This window comes from Anastrepha ludens, chromosome 4 (genome assembly GCF_028408465.1).
Source record: "Anastrepha ludens isolate Willacy chromosome 4, idAnaLude1.1, whole genome shotgun sequence".
Taxonomy (NCBI): Eukaryota; Metazoa; Arthropoda; class Insecta; order Diptera; family Tephritidae; genus Anastrepha; species Anastrepha ludens.
This window is the reverse complement of record NC_071500.1, coordinates 22,281,543-22,304,787: the sequence shown is the minus strand read 5'-3', so window position 1 is coordinate 22,304,787 and position 23,245 is coordinate 22,281,543. Positions and strand designations below refer to the sequence as shown.

Below are 23,245 nucleotides of genomic sequence, written 5' to 3'. Positions count from 1 at the left end.
TATTAGATGTCAAGCCAAACGAATTTTCTATGAACCTTAAATTTAAAAGTTAAAAATTTATTATTTCTGATTACATTCCAATTTTATATCTAATATGGAGTATGTGTGCCAGATGTATCCTACCAATATTTTAACATAAATCGGAGAGTTTCTAACATTTAACTTTTATCCAAAAGATAATTTTATTTTTCGGTAACAGAAAAACACACCTAATCGTTTTTATTAGCATTTCAAACAAAAGAAATTTTATATTTACGCATTTACTTGGTTTTGTTATAAAATAATTTAGTGCTCATCCACACCCCGGTTAAAAGCATATCTCGCTTGCTCGCTCACTGCCAAATGTCATGATTGTTGTCTGAAATGCGACGTTGAAGTTCGCATCGTCACGTTTTGTTTGTATTTTTACGTTTTCTCTCATTCTCGTCAGCTTCTTGTTCTCTGTTTTGGGGATATTTGACGTTTATGCTGTCGTTTCTTTAGTTTGTTTTTCTTGGTTTTGTTTTGCGTTATTGTCGAGTTGCGTGAATAATAACTTTTACAAAATTTGTATTTTGTGTTACTTCATCTAACTAAATTTATATTTAAAAACATTAGTGGTCCAGTGTATGTGTGTACAAGATATTAAATAATGGCTGCAGCACCAGTGGAATTGTCGATTGTAGAAATAAGAAAATACATGCTCAGTAACGATTTCAAGGTGACAAATCATGCGTTGGTTAAGCATTTCAAGCACTTTCTCACCAAACCCGATACCCAAAGTGAGTCATATTCAAATGTGCACATTATCCTACTTCCACCGGAGTCCATAATTAACACTAGCCTTCATTTTGGCACAAACTAGCAACAAATCACTTGTTGCATATGTATTGACCGATTGGCATTCAAACGCTAATACTTGCTTTTGTCTTTTCTTCTTCCATTGTAGACGAGGCGCGCAAGCTATTTAAAGTTTACGTAAATATTTTGGCTACCATTAAAAATGAAAATAATCAAAAGTATTTAATATTACGTAAAAAGTACATAAATGAACTGCCACCCGATGACGTTGTTCAGCGGGCAGTAGCTGCAGCTGGCGCTGAAGCTATGCCTAGTAGCCCCGGTGGCATGTCATTGATATCGGAAAGCGCAATGGTGTCGCCAATACGACAGCCTCCACCATACGTGCCACCGCCTGAAGTAACAACACCCAACGTGAACTGCGGTTGTTTAGATAAAATAGTGGAAGTAGCCACAATAGAAACCAGTAAAACAGCAAAGGCAGTATTTGCAGAGCCTGAAATGCATGCGTTAGAAACAAATAAAAATCAAGAAGAAAAAAAAGAATCAGAGGTCGAAAAGCGTTTACAAGCCATTTTGAAAGAGGAACAACGAGAGGATAAAGAAAATATTCCGCGCTTCTCGTTTTCCTCTGCAGATTCGGCAGCTTCAGTTAGCAGCAAGTCCAGTAAGGAAACAATTGACTCAGACGTCGATCCTCCCGGCAATAATGTAAGCGTAAAAGAGGCTACTCGTAAATATAATCGGCTTGTGTCTGAGGAAGAAGCAAAAGCAGCTGTGGTATCACCTTCAGCTAAAAAGAAACCCGAAGAAAAAGAAGAGGTAAGTAAGTAATGCTTTTCCTGTTGCAGTTTACAAGTGTTTGTGTGTGTGTTTTTAACATTTAAAAAGAGAAAATATAAGTTAATTATTAATTTTTTTCTACTCGCTATGTCCAACTTAATAGTTTGGTCAGTGTTACATAACGAAATTTCTTGACTAGCTAATGTGAAATGTCGGATATGGCCCTTGCTTTAGAAAGCCAAGCAAGCCAAGCGCAATCAACCACAACAATAAAAATGCAAAACAAAATGTGCTCAAATTATGCAAGCTCGGAGGAAAACATCAACCTGAGCGAATGTGATTCTGATAAAAATAAAATAAAAATTTGCTTGAACGAAATACAAAAACCCAGTGTACCTAGTTAATATTATTATTATTATTTATTAACAAATTAACCAAATTATTACGTTAATATTGAGCGCGCATTAGCTGCCAGGACTATCAGCTCTACAAAAATTTTGTAAAAACAGTAGGACTAGTATGTTTTGTGTTGAAATAAAAGGTATATATTTGTACTTATGTATTAAAAACTAAATAGGCAAAATGTATAAATAATTTAAATTCGATTATATTCCCGGATGTAGGGTTTTTAAAAAATTCAATCCAGTTATTCGTGAGGTAATAATTTTTTGTGTCTGGCAAAACGGGGCAATCATGAAATATGTGGTTTAAGGAGAGAACTCCTCCGCAATGTGCGCAGACTACAGGTGGCTCCCGGCTCAGAATGTGTTCGTGCGTGTCAATAGTGTGACCAAGCCGAGGATGGGGGGAATATTTTATTTGAGTTGTCCATAAGCCGGAGAGACATTATGGGATTGTTGTTGATGTTATTGTTGTTGTTGTTGCTGTAGCAGTAACTTTGCCCTGTCGGTGTAGTGTATATCACCGGCCATCTTCGTCGCCTTACTCATCTAAAAGTGGGCCCAGGAAACCTGCTGTTTCGACAGGTGTTAGATGAGTGGGTTTAGAAGGACATGTGAAAAGGTGGTTAGTGTCGTGCAGAGTGCCTTCACATGCACGACATTTCTTCAGTTTGTCGGGGTCAATTCTCAATAAGTAGGAGTTTAACCTGCTACAATATCAAGAACGTTGTTGTGTCGGTGTTACGCGGTTCTCGCGGGAAAGCTGGTGCTCTTCATCTGCTGTAGACATTGGTTGGACTCCGATTACGGTATTCAGTGGTTGGGAGCTTAAGAAGCCGCTAATGGTCTCCCGATGAATGTCGTTTATTGTGTGTCTAACACTGCCCGATTCAATAATTGTCAGTCTGTTTTGTCCTCGATCTCGTCCGCGTAATTGAGGAGGTGCCTCCTGAAGTGCCTGGGAGGCGGCTCAAACTCAAGCAGGTGTCTGCATGGGGGGTGCTGCGGTAACACTCTAACAGGAATTGCTTGCTGATCATTTTATTATGCTCATTTACAGGGAGCATATGGGCCTCATCGTGTAGATGTTGAAGAGGGGACATCAAAAAACATCCTGTCGCAGTCCTAATGGCAGTGTTTTGACAAGTCTGTAGCTACGTCCACTGCGAATCACTGGTTCCAGGCGACCAGACAGGCGGATCACAATTTAAAACCGACCGACCTATTGTCTTAAATGTTGATAGCAACATTTCTTTGTTTTTATCCCAAGTGCTGCCGGCCTTGAGGACCTTGTTGCGATTTTGGACTGCAGTGACATTAACGATTATATGCGCTGAGAAGGAGAGCACTCTGTCGAAGGTTACTCCCAAGATTTTGGGGTTGTTAACAGTCGAAATTGGTGTGTCGTCGATTTTTATCTTAATTTGCAGTTTGACGTCCTTTGTCCAGGTGGTAAAGAGGGTCGCCGTGGACTTGGATCGTGGGGGAAAGTTGTGTGTTTCTCGCAATGAAGAAGCGGGAAAGGCAGGCGAGGTAGTCGTTTACCTAGACGCACAGGTCATCAATGTCATTGCCCGGCGCCATTATCGTGCAGTCGTCGGCATAGGAGACTCCCTCTGGTGGCTGGGAGAGTTTCGAGATATAGAAGTTAAAAAGCAAGGATGAAAGGACACCAGCATGCGGAACTGCTTGTTTTATTTCCCCTGACTCATGGTATTATGAGGTTGCTGTTCTTTAGACAGGGCTAGTTTACTGGGGCGGTAGCCCTTGGTCGGGAAAAACCCGAGTCATTCCGGTAACGTAGAACCGGCTGTCATGGGAAGGTGGCGTTGTGAGGTATTTGCTCTCGTTCGAATGCAAAGTCAAACTAAGGAATTGTAAACGCTTATTGGTGGCTTTTTATTAGTTTACAGAGACTTAACATAATTTTTGGAATCGACTTTATTTTATTTCTTACTCGAGCGCAATATCAAGAGTACCGGAATATAATATAAGACAGTTTTAAAAAATAGTGAAAGCTATGAAATATTATAAATTATTTTCATCACCAAAGTTTGTGTTCATTCACTTATTGCCTCTGCTTGCCATCGTTTAATTTCTGTTTACGGTGCCTGGAGCTAATACCCACATTTGGGTCGTATGTGAACATTTTAAACGCCGCCAGAATGTTGTTCCAAACAAAGGAGGAATTGCATATGAAACTTCATACAACAATAATAAATAGTAAAAATGCATCATTTTTCTGTTGTTATTGTAGAAGCTTACATTTTTCTTTTTAGAGTTGTGGTTTGTTTAATTGTGTGGACAAATGTCCAAAAGCACCTTCCGGTTCAAACGGTCATGGTGGTGTGGTGGTTGGGTTAGTTGAGAGTTAGCATGCTTGAGGTACAGTGGGCTGAAACTACGAGAACAGTGTTGCATAAGCATTGATTTTTTTTGTTTTTGTAAATATGTATGTAATTTAATGAAATTTTTTTCATACAAATTTTAATGGAATACAAATCCATATTTAGGTACATAGTTATATATACTTATATTTGAATTACGCTCATTTATATAGAAAAAGCATTTATGAGGAATGTTTATGATGTGACAACAACAACCTGCACAGTGGTTACAAATTTTGAAAATTAATTTTCAAAAAAGTGCTCAGTAAAGAATATTTAAAAATAAGACTTGCTTAAAACCGGGATAAACAATAGAAACAATAATCCTAGGTCAGCGAAAACCATTTATTTTAATAACTATTACAAAGAAGATACGATTATTTCTCAAAAACTATTTCCTCTAAATGTTGACCGTTACGTCGAGTACACTCTTCGAATCCGGCCTCTGTACTCCGTGCCACTAGCTGGAGATGTGATGTGGGGATGCCACTAACTTTGCGAACGTTTTTTTTTCTAGTACTAGGATGGGCGCTGGGTTTATTTCATAGGGTAATCTTTTGAGGTACTCCCTCAGAAAAAAGTCCATAGGGGTACGATCTTTGGGTGTGTGCGGTGTGGGGCTATCTTGTTGAAAACATGTGTGTGTACTGAAGGAAAGATGTGAATGTGGCGGTGAAGTGACCGTTGATGTTTTAATAGTGGGTTCAATCCTTTCATTGATCAATAACGGCAATTTTGCGTATTTACACTTGCCGTTAAATGGAAAAGGGCTTCATCACTACAAAAGATAGTGTATATCGTAAAAAATCGCTCCAATATTGCATCCCAGAAGTTTTTACACAAATTGTAATTGTTAGGCTTATGCGCTTGCACGATTTCCGTTTTGATAGACTGAAATCTAAACTCCTTCTTCAATATTTCATGCAGAATAGTTTTTGGAATTTACAGAGCAGACGCGCCCTGTCAACTTAGTACAGAGCGCCAAAAATATCCCAAGCACATTTTGCCCTGATACACCTTGTAATGTGAATGAGCTTATTTGGTTAACGTTCGGGGTGTAATCGCCTTCCCATGACATATCAGCCTGATCGTCTTCTCTTATTCGGCTCTCTTAGCTTCGATTCAAGTGAAATTAAGTATTTTATCCCGGAAAGCAGACGATTCACTCCAAATGCAGTAAGTAGCGAAAATGCTACCGAAATACATTGTTTTCTCAGTAGATATGTAGCTGTTTAGTATCAATCAAACAATTTAAAGTTTATGCTCCTTGGCAAGGTGACATTTCACACTAAAAAGGTTATTTTGCTGTTTTTTGTTTGTTCCATTCAGTTGCTAGTTACAGGGTGTCAACAAAGAGAAAATTCGACATATTTTACAGTTTTTCTTTGATAAAGGCGAAAATGCAAGTCAGGCTGGTGAAATTGTGAATGTTGTTTATGGGGCTGATCTGTAACCACTACTTATGCGCAATTTTGTTTACGTCGATTCCATTTAGGCATTTTTGATGTGAAAGAAACTGTCAATAATATCGATAAAATCACAGAAATAATCGTAGTTGACCGACATGTTAGTAGTCATAGCATCGCCTTGGAGCTGAAGACCGACCATAAAATAGTTTTAAAGCATTTGCCCAAACATTTTACGCAAAGATAATGGATTTCTTTTTCCCCAAACTAATGTAAGCAAATATATGAATTGTTTTCGTTTTAATTGTCAAGTAAAGGTAAGTCAGATCTTGGTTTCACTTTGTTTAATACACCTTGATTTTGAATAGCGCAACTTTGTTGCATTAATTTGTATGCTTCCATAAGGAAATGAGCCACTGTGCATAAAATCGTCTAACTACAATGAGCTCCGTTAGCTGGTATGGGTAATATAAAATGTGTGGGAGATCCGTGCACTTAAATAAATACTTGAGTACACTAACCCAAAAAAAATGTTTGCTCAGCTAGTAAACTCAGAGTTTCTTTTTTTGTTTTTTGCTTTGCCCTCCACTAGGGGCTTTTTTACATTCTGCTGGTTGCTATTGCATGCAAATGTGGAATTCAGACTGAAAAACTACAAAATGCCTGTGGGAAATGTTGCAATTGAATACCAAGGCAAACAAATATTAAAGAAGCGAATCATATTCGACCGTCATGAGCATCATGCAACGCCGGTACCTCTATTGAAAGGTAGAAATAACAACTCGCCTTTATTGCCTCAGCGCATGCGCGACTGCGCAAAAAGTTTGCCTCAATTCATTTAATGTATTTTTTTATTTTACAATTTAGTTGCATGCAAATGTTGTATAAACATATGTTTATGTGTAAATGTTAAATCATCTTAGTCAAGCTAAGCACCTTGAGCACTTGGCGCTAAAAATTTTACATGCGAATACCGTTATGTGATGATTAATTAGTGAAATGTTTGAAATTTATTTGCGAAATGTTATCAATAAAAGCCCGGAAGGTCTCATTCGCAATTTGTAGGGCAGTGGAATTTCTCAAGTAGCAGGCGAAGTGGCATACAGTTTTTTTTCTTCTTGTTAATAAAAACTTGAGCCTAAAATATGGAGAAAAAGGCGGGCATATTTACAATGCAGTCAAATTTATTGCTTATAGAAACTTAGAAACGAGAATAAAACTTTGATGCTTTTCTAGAACAAATGCACTAGACAGATATTTATGAAGAAAATAAACCGGTAAATTTGAGACAATTTGAGAACTTGTAGAGGTGCGTGTAGATTCAAGCAATTATCGTGTTAACGGAGATAGATTAACATGCATATGGAAGCCCACCCAGATGGTTCGGCTAATTACAACGTACAAACATATGTACATACATGTACGAGTATGCATATATCTAAGTACATCGACGTTATTTCCAATATTTTTATCTTTGCACACCAATTTTTCAACATATTTTAGTCTGCGAACAAGAATATTTTTATCATGCATATGCATGGAAAGGGTGCTTTGTCCTGGTAAAAACATTTTTCACCAGTAAAAAATAAACATCAATGAAATGGCCAGTGTTTGGGCCTTATGAGCTTGGACATTTTTTGAAATTGAGTGCCAACACATGGGCTGAAAAGTCGCGAGCCTACCAAAAAAAAATTTTTTTTTTTTTCAAAATTTGCTTTATTCATCAACGTAATTTCCATCAAGAACAACGCAATCATTCCAGCGCCGCTCTAACATTTCAATACCACTTTTGTAGAACGATTTATCTTTTGCCCCTCAAAATAGTTCTCATTTTGAGCGATAACTGATATCCTCTTCATTCGAGCGAAATTTCTTACCAGCGTGCATTTTTTTAGGTCTGCAAACAAGCAGTAGTCGCTGGGAGCCAAATCAGGCGAATACGGTGGATGTGGAAGCAATTCGAAGTTCAATTCATGTAGTTTTGCCATTGTTTTGATTGACTTATGACACAGTGCGTTGTTTGCCTTGATGAAACAAATTTTTTTTCTTTGCTATATGCTGACGTGCCTTAGCAATTTCTTTGCCTTCAAATACACCAATCACGCTATATATTATTTAGTGTTGATGATATTTCCCTTCTCAAGAGAGTCGATGAATATTACACCACACACATCCCAAAATACCGAGGCCTAACCTTTCCAGCCGATTGTTGTGCTTTCGGGCGCTTTGAACGAGGTTCACCGAGGTTCGAGTTGCTGTCGACTCAGACGATCGTTTTGATTCCGGTGTAAAGTGATGGACCCATATTGTCACATATCGAAACAAAAATGCCGTTCATCAACACTTTCTTGTTTTTTGTCATCAGTGAGCAAACGCGGCACCCACTTTGAACAGAGCTTTCGCATAGTCATTTGAGTCATGCAATATAAAGCCAACATGCGTTTTTGATATCTTTACGATGCCAGCTAACTCAAGCAACTTCACTTTTCAATCATTCAAAAACGATTTTGAGAATTTTTTGATGTTTTCTGGTGTTACCGCCACATTTAGACATCCACTTCGTTGTGCATAAACGGAGTCTCTACGATGGCGTTTGAAGTCAGCAAGCCATCATTTTATTGTTGTTTCTCATGGAGAAGAGTCCCCATAACACTTTCAGGCCATTGCATCGCTTAAATGGTATTTTTAACACACTTTTATTAGCTCGGGTTGTATGTATGTATGTATGTAACGGAATCTTTGAGCTTAATTTTCACTGGCTTCAAAAAATCTGATCGACTTGAAATTTTGCACACCTATCAAGGACCGATGACAATGCAATAATTTGATAAAAGTTTTCCATTATCCTTATTAGGATTGCCAGGATTAATATTTGCTTTTTTTCCTGTGGGCAAAAAGTAAGGTGAATTTGGTTGTAAAATGAAAAATCTTTATTTATTCTTGTAAATCAGTTTCTCAGGCTCCCTCCACGAAATAAGTTCTTCATCCCGATTACTTCTTTATCACGGCCGATAACTGCATAGCTTTAGACTCACAGTCGATAAGAAAGGAATTAAATATAACACGAATATATCGAATCATTTATTCACTGACTGCAATGATATCAATAATTTTCATTCATAATAAAAAATAGTTTAAAAAAAAAAAACTAAAAAACACGCTTGTTTGCTAATCGAACTAAAAAGTAGAAAATAAAAAATAGTTTAAAAAAACTAAAAAACACGCTTTTATTGCTAGTCGAACTAAAAAGTAGAAAATAAATTTTAATGACAAAGAGACCTATAATGAAGTAATAGCAAATCAAACGATCAGTCATAGTCAACTACCTCAGAACAGAATTATAACAAAAATTAAGATACAAATAGAGTAATTCAAATTAGAGTTAAAAGCGTGGGATGCATTTTGCTTCACTTTCATAACCCTCTGTACATAGGTAGTTGCCAATAGAATGATTGTAATATTTACTATATCAAGCATCCCACGCTTTTAACTCTAATTTGAATTACTCTATTTGTATCTTAATTTTTGTTATAATTCTGTTCTGAGGTAGTTGACTATGACTGATCGTTTGATTTGCTATTACTTCATTATAGGTCCCTTTGTCATTAAAATTTATTTTCTACTTTTTAGTTCGATTAGCAATAGTGTTCATGATACACCAAAGTTGTTTCTAATAGCGGTCGCCCCTCGGCAAGCAATGGCGAACCTCCGAGTGTATTTCTGCCATTAAAAAGCTCCTCATAAAAACCATCTGCCGTTGGGAGTCGGCTTAAAACTGGAAATCATTTGTGGAAAAACATCAAGACGCACACCACAAATAGGAGAAGGAACTCGGCCAAACACCAGATAAAAGGTGTAGGCGTCAATTACATAAGTATGGCCAATGCTGAAATTAGTATTTTTATTTCAATGCGAATAACTTTTATATCTCTTCTTCTTCTTCTTAATTGGCGCTATAACCGCTTACGCGATTTTAGTCGAGTTTAACAAAGCGCTCCCGTCGTTTCTTTCTCGTGCTAACCGGCGCCAGTTGGACACACCGAGTGAAGCCAATTCCTTCTCCACCTGATCATTCCAACCACCAGCTGGTACCGCATCGAATACTTTTAGAGCCGGAGCTCTTGTATCCATTCGGACGATATGACCCAGCCAACGAAGAAGCTGCATATTTAGGTCCAAAAATCGTCCGCATAATCTTTCCCTCAAACACTCCAAGCAAAGCTTCATCGGATATTGTCAACGTCCACACTTCTGCGCCATACATTAGGACGAGCATGATGAGAGCCTTGTTCGTCGAGAGAGGACTTTACTACTCATTTGCCTACTTAGTCTAAAGTAGCACATGTTGGCAAGAGAGATTCTACATAGGATTTCTTGCAAGAGAATGGCAATCAGTAACTTTCCCCACTTGCATGGACAACAACTTTTATATCTGTTGAAGGATTTTTCCTTATTTATATTTTGAATTTTTTCTAAACATGTTTGGTGTAAAAAATGAGAAAAAAAATCGAGAATCGTTTTCTTATATACTATCATACTTTCAATATAAATCGAAAATTTTCATATTTTAAAACAAAAAAAAAAAAAATTCAACTTTGTAATCATCTTTCAAATGTCTTATTTTAATGAAAAATCACGCATGAACAAATTTGAAAACCTTAATTTTTTTTATACAGGACAAAAGATTCTCCAGATATTAGAAATTTTGAACGATCTACCTCTTTTTCTTCAACCCCAAATCGTTATTTTATGTTATCTCGAAAAATAAATGACCGAGAAAATTATGTGGATTTTCGGGGTGAACGACCGATTTTACATAAGAGTTGTGTGGTTTGGTTCCTGAGTTTCTTTTAGCGTAAACTAATGTAATCTGTAGAGAATGTTTTATATTATTAGAACAACAACGTAGGCGATTAATTGGCAGACCTATTTCTGGAGATAATTCGGTCAGCAAAACTTCTTACCCAAAAAAGAGACGGGATCAAGTGCATATGCTTATGGTATGACGATTAGTATAGATATGGTTCACCGAAAACCTGGAGTATCATTTAACTCTCACCTTTGTCAGTGACGTGGTCTCCATCTTCAATTTTAAAAGAGATAAGGGCGATGTTGCCTTCGAGTGTAAGCTTTTGCAGAGTCATTTACCAGGTCATATTGAATAAAAATGTCGGCCACAAGTGTGTTTGCTCGAACAGTCATTTTAATGTATGCCCATCGAAAGTTGAGCGCGCCTAAGCGAACCACCCTATACTTACCTACTTTTATGCGTGTATGCGTCTAAATAACGCGCTTCTATTTTCACAATACTGGAACATCTTCGACGGCTTAAGCTTTTCCTGACGCTGCATTTGCGTATGCCTGTGCTGTGGAGCGTGTAAACTGTCAGTTTAATGTCACGTCGCCCAGCATAACTAGAACCACCAGCCAGCCAGCCAGCATTTATTTACCCACACCATCGGCTCCTCAGCGGCGTATTTGGGGCGTTTGCCAGTTGGTATGCAGTGACGTGGCAGCGGAGTAGTAATTTTGAATTGAATAAATCCATTAATTTTATTAGCAGACGATAAACATGTTCTGCTCTTTAATTTACAACAAGTACAACATTTTCGTCGCGTCTACATAGTACCCCCTTGCACTCCTTGCAAGCACTCCGCGCGCTCTAAAATTTGTATTTGTATATACCTACACACGTACACATTAGGATGCATCACTCAACATACAAAAAAAATCGGTATAGCTTTTCGCTCGCTTTTTTTATAAATGCGTTATAGGTATTTTTAGATTTAAGATTAAAATGTCTGTATTAGCGGAATCAAAGTAATGAATAAATGACAAATTTTGATTTTTTTTTTTTAAGATAAGTTTAAGGAAAACTTGAATAACTCAGCCGTATCTCGACAGATTTAGACTTCTAAGGTATCACTGGAATTTGTTTTCCCACCCATTTCATTAAGCCATTCTCGTCCCAAGTCTTTTTCATCTCCGTTCTCCGGAAACGATTTTTAATCATCTTGAACTCTTTTTTTTATCTGATATGATTCTTTTGCATAAATATTTTTAAAAATTTTATTTTATTTATAAAAAAATCCATTTTCGGAGGTATTTTAAAATCGGTCCAGTTCACGTAAATCTTAATATTTTTTCAAAATACCTCTTAAAATATAATATAATACATTTTATTGTTCCGGTAGAAAAGCCGCACCTCTTTTGATGATACTCCTTAATACACATACATATGTATATCTGCTCATGTATTGTATGCGTGTTGTTCCTACAGCTTCAGGCATGCAACACTGCATGTTCAGATACATCTGTGCAGCCAAGGAGGAAAGAAGAGAAGTAACAGAAAGAAAGAAATAGAATAGGGACATAGAGGTAGTTAGACCTGTTTGAATTTTTCAGATTCTTTGGCAAATCTGTAGATATCGTCCAGTTTTAGAGATCGAATATTACTCATTCTCACGACATGGGAACCCAAAACTCCTAGCCGTGCTCTAGCAAAGGCAAGACCGTTACAAAAAAAATGCTCAGTGTTATCCACCTCCTCGAAGCAAGACAAGCAAATCGGGGCCTCAATGATTCCAATCGTGGTCATATGCTGGCCCAATGGATTGTGTCCTGTAATTATCCGACCATCAACCGAACGTCCACATTTTAGAGGAAAGTTCAACAGTTTTCTGTTCGGTATTGTCACACAACATTTGCAGTTCTGCAGCGTAGATAATCGCTGATCCAATTCATGATTCCTGCAGAATTGATTCCGATTATTGGCTCTGGTTCCTGTGAGGTAACCGCTGATGCACAGTTGGCCAATTCATTGGCAATTTAATTCCCTTGAGCATCGCGGTGTCCTGGAACCCATATAAGTACAAGCCTCTTCTGTATTGCAACAGAATTAAGCATCTTCTTACATTCTTGAACAATCTTCGAGGTTTGATTTGCGTTCTTCAGAGCCTTTAGTGCAGCCTGACTATCACTAAAGACTCCAATCTGTTTCCCCGCTCCATCTGCTCTCAATTATGCATTCTTTTATTTTCAGAAGGGCAATAATTTCCATTTGGAGAACAGTTGTCATTCCTCCCATCGGTAAAGAAAATATCCGTCAAACTTCTTTGAATGCATTCTCGATTACTTTCACATCAAATTTCCTTCCAAATGAAACTATGGGTATGAGATCGTCCTTATGTGCCAAAAACATTTTAAAGATTTCTCTGTGTCCCGAAGTTCCGCCTTCGTCCCAGAAGCCATATTTATGGAGGCTATATATTGTTGGGATTACTCTTGGGAGATGAATTAGAGAACCGGTTAAAATATGTTGCTTTGCAATAGCAAACAATACAATTTCTCACAAGTAGCTGCCTCGACTAGTGGTTTAGTAGAACCCTGTCAACCAATTTTTACAATAATTGGCGGCCTTTCCTGACTGTATATCAGAAGCTGATGGTGCAACATCGATTTTTCAGAGAGAGTAAAAACTTCTAGACCTTGCTCTTTTGAAATTCTCAATTGTTTTTGGACGTGCTCCTACTTCCAAGCCTAAAATGAGAACCTCGTATCAGACGATGAGTTTTCCTGGCCAAAAGTAAAAAGCTCGTATAAGGCATGAGACGTCTTGTTCTGGTTATTCACACAATAAATGCCACATAAGAAATACTTAAACGACTTAAAATACAGCTTTCATCGAAAGTGGCGCACTCAATCGTCGCTCGATTCATAAAGCAAGGGGTTAATATCGTGCTGTTGTTCTATTCCTGTATGGGATATTGGTTTTGTGACGCAGGAAAGCGATATTAAAGTGAATGGTTGCTTAGAGTTAGTAGTTAAATCAATTGCATTACTAAGCGAACTGATTTAAAATTTCATTAGACTGGTATGTTGAAAACGATGGTGAAATAGTTCAAGTTTGTGAAATATGATCCTCGGGTCTATGAATCTCGAATGAGTTGTTTACTTGCGGCTGAAGAAGTTACATTTTAATCGGCACGCAATATGCGACGAGAGGAGCGGTGTGTGTTGTACTCTAGAAAGGTAACAAACTATTTCAAAAACTTTCGTGAAGCAATGGACAATTTTTTTTATAATCTGGCTGCCCAGATTTCGAGCGGTGTCTAGGTTACATTATATAGGCCAGACGGGTTGCTCTTCGAAAGAGTTTACTCGTTCTGGAAAAATCGTGCCAATTTAATATAATTTAGTTTGAAAAGCAGACCGATACAGTTCCTAAAAATTTTTGTAGTGGGGTTTTCAATTCTGACAGGGTTAACCAGTTTTTAAAGTAAACATGTTTTCAGAGTCAAAGTAGTGAACCATATTCATTAGGATTTCGATATTTATGACAGTAGGGTAGTGGCCTTATATGTAGTTACGCCGTACCTATTAAACATTTTTTTTTATAAATTTGATGAAATTGTGCCATGTAAAAAGACTTCAAAAAGTGTGACGTATGTCAAACTGCTAATCGGCTCTAAGCGCTTTTGAAGCAGTCGGCTGATTTGCTGACGTAACCGGGGTTATGACGGCAGTTTGTTTACGACAATGGTCGGCAAGAGGTGAGATTGTGTTGGTGATATACGAAAAATTAACGCAAGTACCGCTCATTTTATTTCGTTGCGGTCTGAAGAACAACGAGCGTAAGAATTCATATGAAAGGAGCTCGCAGAATTCTGCTATGGCAGCCGAAGTTATTCTCACAATTTTGCTTCGGATGGCCAATTCTTGTAATGTACGATCCTTGAAATTGTGTAGGAAGCAAGGCGAATCTATTAAAGGTAAATCAGCTGATTTTTTTTTTTTTTTTTTTTTTTTTGTGGCGGTGAACACTGGGGGAATCCATTATTTAGTTTCTACTTTACCAATACTTTCCCGTAACAATCAAACGTACAAAACATTGTTGTTGGTCTAGAGGCACCACCTTTAAAGAATGTTCCTTAGCTGCAAGTCTACAACGAGCGTTGTTAAAAAGGGCTCAGGATTGGAATACAAGCCCTTCTATCCTGCAGTCCGATATTTTGTTACTATAATCCTGAGCACAACTTACACGCTTGAACTTGAAATCGGTAAACATTCTGCTTTCTCTCACTAATACCTAGTAAAAGGGAAGCTTCTACGCCTGGTTTTGGTTAGAATCTATCGCAATCGCTAGTCGCTTTTCGTTTACAACGAGAAAAATTGAAAATAAGACCAAGGTAAAGTGTTTCTGCTTATTTTCATAAATGTTTAAGTACTATTCTCAGTTTGGCTTATTACAAAAAAAAAATAACATTTACAAATCAATAATAAGATTCAGAATCAATAATAAAATCAGGCTTATAAATTCCTGGTCTCTAAATGTTTACACCTACCGGCCGAATCACTTATGACGGCTGTTAGAAAAATTGTGTCTAATTGTGTGTTTGTCCCTCTATTCCTTGTCTATTTGAGAATTTCTCTAATCACTTGTTCGCTGGTGTGTTTATTATTTAATATAAGTACAACTAAAATTACCAGCAACAACAATTATCACAAAAATAATAAGCAAATAGTGCCAAAGACATCGTCTAACTTCGTTTTTTTTTTGTTTTGCATTTTTACAACAACGAAAAAACAATGTCACCACAGGCTTGTATGTCATCTTCACCAATGTCTTTTTAGCAGACGCAGTGCCGTTGGCCCACACTTCTCGCCATCGCCATCGCATCACCCTGCTCCCCATTCACACACGCTATAGCTTTTCACAATCGTTAATTTGTGTTTTTCGGTTGTTTAACATGTTGTATATTGCTGTTGCATGTTCCTGTTGTTGCTACTTACTCTTACTTAGTTGGTACGTGTTGTCAGTGCTGTTTTATTGTTGTTCGTGTAGTGCAAAAAATAAGTGTCGAAGTAAGTTTACGCTACTACAAGAGCTTCAAATGTAAGTGGCAGGTTTTACTAATATTTTCCGATCTTGCAGTTCCTTACTACAACTCATAACCTTTTATTAATACAACAAAGTTTTTTTATTCTGTCTTGTCTTTTGCTTAGTTTTACAGCGAAACGTGATGTTGCTGCTTTTGCGGGCACTTGTCCATGCACATACTTGTGAATGAATGTGTGTGTGTATTGTCACGTGATAATTGATTTGATTGAAAGGGTTAATGTCACATTACAAATTTGATGGTGTAAATTTGTTGCCACCAAAACTAAAGTGAATTAAAATCACGAAATAGGTACAGGGTGGCGCAAAATTAATCGGCTTACCGGAAGATTTATAATTTTTGGAAATGGCGTCGTACATACATACATCACTTGTGAACTAGAAAAACAGAAAAACAATAGAGCATGTAAGGGTCAAAATAGAGATTTCCATCACTTAACATAATTTTTGTTTGTGTTTTTTTTTTTTTTCATTTAATAAAAGAGTTATTCAGAATCAAAATTGGATGATTAATTTCGCGCCACCTTGTATTAAACATTATTTATAAGGCATACTTACAATTGCCACGTTGTTGGTTTTAAAAGTCGTTAAGCGCAAACAATCGAAAAAAAATTCAAAAAGTACACCCATTCTAAGTCATACCTTATTTATACCCATCTAATTCCAGCTTATCAATTGCTTTTCTTGCATTTTGTTCCTGCTCCCCTGATATATATTAGTACAAAGATAGTCAGAATGGCCACGAAATAGTGTTTGTTTCGTTATTAATTGGCGTATTCGCTTTTCGTAACTTCTAAGTCTTCTTCAAAATGTGTTCGGTTAAGTGTGAGCTTGCGGAGAATCAAGCAATAAAATGCGCAAAAAACATTAAAATGGTCATTTTACGCACAATGGCTAGCAAAAACTTTGAATTGTCCGAAAAGTGCGTTTAATGAAACCTTGTCGGTAGAACGAAGGCCTGGCAGTGAAAAAAAAACGATTTGCTTCGGAAGCAAAAGCCAAAAAATGGTGTCATTATTTCAGAAAAAGGTTACCTTTCTCTTCGAAATGTTGCAAAACAGGCCAGTATGTCGGAAGAATACGTCCAAGAAGCATGCAAAAGTGAAGGTAAAGATTGTAGCACCCGATCGAAATGACAACCCAAATAAGAGTACTAAAACACATGCACGAAAATTATCCAGTCAAGATATTCATAAATCTGGCTGGGCGGGTATGGACTATGAAACATACGTCAAAACAGACTTGAAACAGATTCAGAACGCTGAGTTTTATACTGCAACGAAGAGAGGAGAGGTTCCAGATGTCTTTAAGCTGAAAATATTAGACAAGTGCCCTAAAAAAATGAATAAATGTTTACAAAAACTTTTGCTGCCATTCATAAAACAAACACATAAAGGCTCAGTTCTGTTCTGTTCCGATCTAGCATCTTGACATTATAACCGTCTTGCTGGGAACTGTTATGAAAATCACGGGGTAAATATTGATTAAAGGGACCTGAACCCATCAAACTGCCCACAATTGCGACCCACTGAAAAATATTGGGTTAATTGTTCAAAGAAAATCGCTAAAAAAGAAAGAAGAAATTACAAATTAAAAACCGTTTATAATGAATTGTCAGAGAGCAGTAGATACCATAACGGCCGCAATTCGTTGAGGCATACTGGCTACGAACTGTGTTATCTTCATCTTAAGGTTTAGGTCCGGTGAATTGCCAGGCGATGGCAAAACCATTTTTCCATTAAGTTCAGACATTTCATGCTCACCCTGAATGTGTGACATGGAACTCCATCTTGCTTAAATGTGTATTCGTCTCTCGGACACTTCAGAGTTTCTAAATATGGCAGCAAAACGTTTTCCAGCACGTCCACGTACTGGACAGAGCCCATTGTTGCCTCAACAAAATGTAGCGCACCTGGTCCCTCTGAGGTTATACAGCCCCAAACCATAACATTGGGGTGGTGTTTGACCCTTGGAAGTACGCAATCTTCAGAATATCGTTCTCCGACTCTTCTGGGAACAAAATTTGCTGTTTTTGTGACCGCTTCCAATCGGCATTCATCGCTGATGATGATCTGTAAAACAAAACCACAAAAAATTGTGAATATCCACATCTTCTTACTGCTTTTTGACAAAGGAAAAAATCTTGTTTTTAAACTTACTTTTTTCCAATGCTTCGCTTCGATGTCTCTGTGAAATTGTGCCCAAAGCTTCCGCCGATTTCGCATACACGGTGTCAGTTTTGGCTTTTTTGCTGGCCGTCTGCAAAAAAGTCCATTTTCGTATAAGCGTCGTCGTAACGTTCTTTCCGAAATATTTACTACAGATTCTTGAACCTCTCTTAACACATTGTGGTCGGGCGTTTTGTGCCAGTGCATTACGGCTGGAGTGGGTAATTTATTGAAAAATGTGCGCGAATTTTATTGTTATTAAAAATCAGTATAAATTTAAAAAGACTCTGATTTCTTTTTTAACTTTTATTTTCTTATCTTAGAATGTATTCTCTATCGTTATTATAATAAATAAAGCTACTTTCTGTATACTGTGAAGATGCGGTCGTTTACTCGAAAAAACGAAAATTTTAACCAACAAATAATTAATAACCCGTATATCTTTATTTCCCTTATTCTACCACCCATCTATAAAAACGTATAACTACGTGATCCGCGCTCTATCCACAGTTTGCGAAAAACGTATTTTTACGTGTCCCGCACACAATGTGTTAAAATCATCCGACTTGAAGCATTTCTGTTCCAGAGAACTGTTTGGACGATTTTGCGATCCTGCCTGGTTGAGGTGATGCGTTCTCGGCGGCAATTTGGCGATTGTTTGAAGTTACCGCTAAAACTTTGTTGGTATTTTTCCACTTTTTGACAACATTTACCACAGACGACTTGGATATTCCAACGGTTCTTGCTATGTCCGTATGTTCAGATTCTTCGCTTTCAAAAGAACTGCAATTTTTTAGTTTTGTCTCGATGTCCCATTTTCGGCCCATTTTCCAAAAAAAACTGGTTAAATTGAAAAAAAGGATAATCCACGTGACAAATTCCAAAGATATGTATAATGTGTAATTACTGTTGTTTTATTTTAGACATATGAATATTCACTATTCAATTCTTTCTCTTCTCAGACGATCTCAATTAGTTTTTTTATGCTCTTCACACAAAATCGAATTAATTTACACTGGCAATTGCACACTTAACTTTTCACTCATAAGCAAAAAAACTGATCATTTTCTAATCGTAGCAGGCTAATTGACCGGAAATTCTTAAAAACATCTAAGAACAGGTTAAAAACCCCTTAATACCCTTTTTTATTTGGAAAAGCCCAAATTAGATTGAAACTTTTACCTGATATTTGAAGTTTTCAGAAAAAATGCCATCGGTCATAATTCAATGGTGAGGTACTGTAAAATATTCCGGTGGTGTAAGACATTTGCCCTAAGTATGGCATTGCAACTGTTTTTCTAAACAAGGGATCAGATGAATTCATCGCTAATAGAAATAATGGGCCGATTCGTGTACACCGACATTTTACCAAGCGTTGAAGAGGAGATGCCATTAAGATGGAGATTCCAACAGGATAAGCGACGTATAATGGTGTAGACGTTGTAAAGTGGCCAATTCAGTCCGCTGATCTCAACTCCATTGAGAACTTATGAGAGATCGTCAATATCAAAATTAATATGCAAAAATGTAGGGTCAAGGACGAAAAGCTTGAAGCTGTAAAAGGTTCGTGGGAAGGCATATCGCAAGATGTTATTGATAATTTAATTTCTTCAATGCCTAAAAGATGGGTTTTGCTGATCCAGAACAAGTGATTTTCTACAAAATATTATTTAATTATTTTAAAAACAACTATAAAATAGAATTCAAGATATTTAAAAAAACTACTCTTGAATGCGAAAAATCGAGAACAACATCATTATGAACGGAATTTAATTCCCGTAAAGCGCGAGTAAAGGAAGCATTACTGGCGTACTTAGTTTTAAAGTTTTCCCATAAAAAGAGTAGGAATTCCTGGAGAACATTAAATCGAATCACTGGAGAACATTAAATCGAATATTTTTCTACAAGTAGGGGTAATCAATTATTCCAGTAATAATATTATGAGTAAAAGACAGGCACAGTATAGACCAACGAATCTCTAAGGACTTCAGACCTATAAGCATGAGACGAGCAAAATACTCGTACAATGGCATGTGATACAATTCAGAGGCCGAAGCGCATATTTGAGAAAAATGTTTTGCACAAGCTCGATTCTATTGATAGCTTGCTGACTACATGGCCTCCAAATAAAAACAGAATATTCTAGAATAAATGAGACCTAGCAAATGATTTATAGAGTAACTTAATGGTATGGGGATCAGAGAACTTAATGGCGTTCCGTCTGACGAAGCCCAACATCGAGAAGGATTTTGAAATAATATAATTTATATGGTTATTAAAAGAAACTTTGCTATCAAAGATAACGCCAAGGTCCTTAAACTCGCTAACACACTGCAGGGCACAAGTCGAGATGCTGTACTTAGTGCACAAAATGTTAGATGTTCTCGAGTTAGATTTTTGAAAACACTTATATAGGGTGATCTTTTAAGAGCTGTAGAAAGTTTTTCAAAAAAAAAACGTAAAATTCAGAAAAATGCATGACATTTTTATTTAAATCGATAGTACAGTCCATATAATTTAATGTTTGAATATTATTTCATGCAAATGTTGACCGCGACTGCGCTTCAAATGGTCAATCCGCTTACTCCAATTTTGGCTACTCTTTCCAATGTTTCTGCCGGTATCTCACGTATAAATGCTTTAATGTTGTCTTCCAATGGGTTAATTGAAGCAGACTTGTCTGAATAGACATGAGCTTTAACATAGCCCTACAAAAAATAATTTAACGGCGTTATATCGCACAATCTGGGTGGCCAATTGAATAAAATGTTCACCGAACTCGGCTCTCAACAATTCCATTGTTACGCGTGATGTATGGCATGTGGCACCATCTTGCTGAAACCAATGTCATCCAAATCAAGCTCTTGCATTTTGGGCAAAAAAAGTTTGATATCATTTCACGGCAGCGCTCACCATTCACAGTTACGTTACGATTCGCAGCATCTTTGAAGAAGTACGGCCCAATGATACCTCCAGCCGATAAACCGCACCAAACCGTGCCCTTTTCTGGATACATTGGTAGCTCTTGCAATTCTTCTGGCTGATCTTCACTCCAAAATCGACAATTCTGCTTATTTACGTACCCATTGATCCAAAAATGAGCTTCGTCGCTGAACACAATTTTTCGATAAAAAAGTGGATCTTAAACTTTCTTAACAGAACACGCATTTTTATAATAAAATTCAATGATTTGCAAGCGTTGTTCGTTTATAAGACGATTCATGGTTAAATTATAGACCAAACTGCAGATTTTTGACAGTGAAACAAAACACGAAACGTGCGTCAGCTGTCCAAACCAACTATTTAAAAAGATAATAGCTAAAAAATCACCTTTTATAGGCTCAGCGAAGCACATGGATTCTGGCACCACAAGTAAAGTATATCCATACCGGAAGTTGAAGTTTAATGGCATCCTCTTGAGTGTTGGTCGCCGAGAAGATCTTAAAGTCATCAGCATAAAGCAAAAATTTAGCAAATATTAGTATAGAACTAATCCAATGCTGCTTTATTTTGTACTTTGATTTTTTTAGTACTATGAACTACAATATTTAATGTTAAACTTTTGAAATAAAAAAAAATTGGTCACAAGTATGATGTTTTGTTAAAAGTGAATATATAAACAAAACATAAAATGCAATTTTTTATTTCTGATCTCATTGTTTTGAGAAAATCAGCAATCGCAAAAAATGCACTGGGGGTGCTATAGTTTTGGCCGACAATGTATGCATGAATATCAGTTAATCTTCTAAGAAATAGCAAATCATTTAGCGCACTTAGCGCTATTTCTCTGCCCATCTTCTTCTTAATTGGCGCGATGACCCCTTACGCGATTTCGGCCGAGATTAACAAAGCGCGCCAGTCGCTTCTCTCTCGTGCTAACCGGCGCCAGTTGGACACACCAAGTGAAGCCAAGTCCTTCTCCACCTGATCTTTCCAACGCAGAGGAAGCCTTCCTCTTCCTCTGCTATCACCAGCTGGTACCGCATCGAATACTCTTAGAGCCGGAGCGTTTGTATCCATTCGGACGACATGACTAGCCAAACAAGCCGCTGAGTCTTTATTCAATGTTTATTCTCATACATCTCATTGTTCCATCGTCTGCGATATTCGCCGTCGCCAACGTGCAAAGGTTCAAAAATCTTCCACAGAATCGATTTATCTGCCCATTGATGTGTGGATAATTCCTCCCAGAGAAGTTTCTCGTGTAGCCCTTTCCCTTACATCAGCAATTTTCAATTGGACCTCAGGATATTGCAGAGAGCAATCACATACATACATATGTATATCTTACTAAATGAGAGGGATTTCATTTTAACTAAAAGCGATTGCCTTAATTCATGCTATTATTTCAGAATATAAGGAAAATGTTAAATGCCTTGGACATTTATATGTAGTAAAATTTTTGGTGCACTGCAATAAAATATATTTATTTTTGAAAAATGAGCAGCCAATTGAGATTAGGCTACTAAATTTGTACGTTGACATGTGAAACGCGCATTGTTGCCACTTTAAATCTGCACCAATTTTCTTTCTTGTAATACTTCCAACATTTATTGTTGTTGTACTCAGCTTATGAACACATTTACATGCTGGATGGCATTTTTTTTCTTCTCAATAACTCATATAGAAACATATGTATGTATGTATGTATGCTAGTGCAACATGTTGGAGAAATTTGTCAAGCGTTACGAGAAAATCGTTTCATTGTGATTAACGCGCGCACACAGATCACTTTACATAGTCGTACATTTGTTCATGCATACTTACATACTTACATGCATACATATGTATGTATAGAATTGAATGGAGATGTATGTATGTAGACTGTATGCAAAGTGCTGTGTGAATTGTCAAACAATTGTCAAAGCACTCAGAGCTGTCAATCAAAGCAGCAGCAAAAACGAGAAAAAAGTAATGAAAGTACAAAATACTGACGAAATACCCGCCAACCCGACAACTGTTGCCACTGGAGCGGCTGGGCTGACGATTTATTCATGTTACCTTCTCAACAAACCATTTAGAGCTGGCCGCCGCTTCGCTTTTTGAAGGAAGCCAACAACTGATTGTGAACTGAAATTTCGATTGGCAGCAGCAACAGCCGCCGCCGTGCGGAACTTTTATGATTTATGCTGCAGCTTGGCAGTGAAGCATGCATAGAACAGAACATACATACGTACATATGCAGCGGCATCAGCAACAACTCTGGCGATTTATGCATCACGCAGTCGTCAAGTTGTCAACTGCATGTCAAGCGGCAAACGAAATGCTTACCTACGACGAGAGCAAACACACACATATACATACATGTAGACATGCAATGTGTCGAAAGAAAAGCAGAAGCGACTTAAGTGTGCCGCCAAACATACATAAACATGCACTTAATATCCAGCAAATTGTTGCTCAGCCTATCACTCTAATTCCG

At 37.3% G+C, this 23,245-nt stretch overlaps 1 protein-coding gene across 2 annotated transcripts in view; it reads left to right on the top strand.

Moving 5' to 3' along the window:
- Nucleotides 1-477: 477 nt before the first annotated feature.
- The window catches only part of LOC128861028 (ankyrin repeat domain-containing protein SOWAHB), a 127,258-nt gene continuing 104,490 nt past the window's right edge, over nt 478-23,245 (top strand). The window contains exons 1-3 of one of the 2 annotated variants that reach the window (XM_054098899.1): nt 478-761; nt 929-1,602; nt 1,727-2,055. In XM_054098899.1, the coding sequence (XP_053954874.1) occupies nt 632-761; nt 929-1,602; nt 1,727-1,762 (840 nt within the window). In that variant the 5' untranslated portion in view covers nt 478-631 and the 3' untranslated portion in view covers nt 1,763-2,055. Of the gene's footprint in view, nt 762-928; nt 1,603-1,726; nt 2,056-23,245 lie in introns of those variants that run through there. The other variant, XM_054098898.1, reaches the window with a different exon arrangement.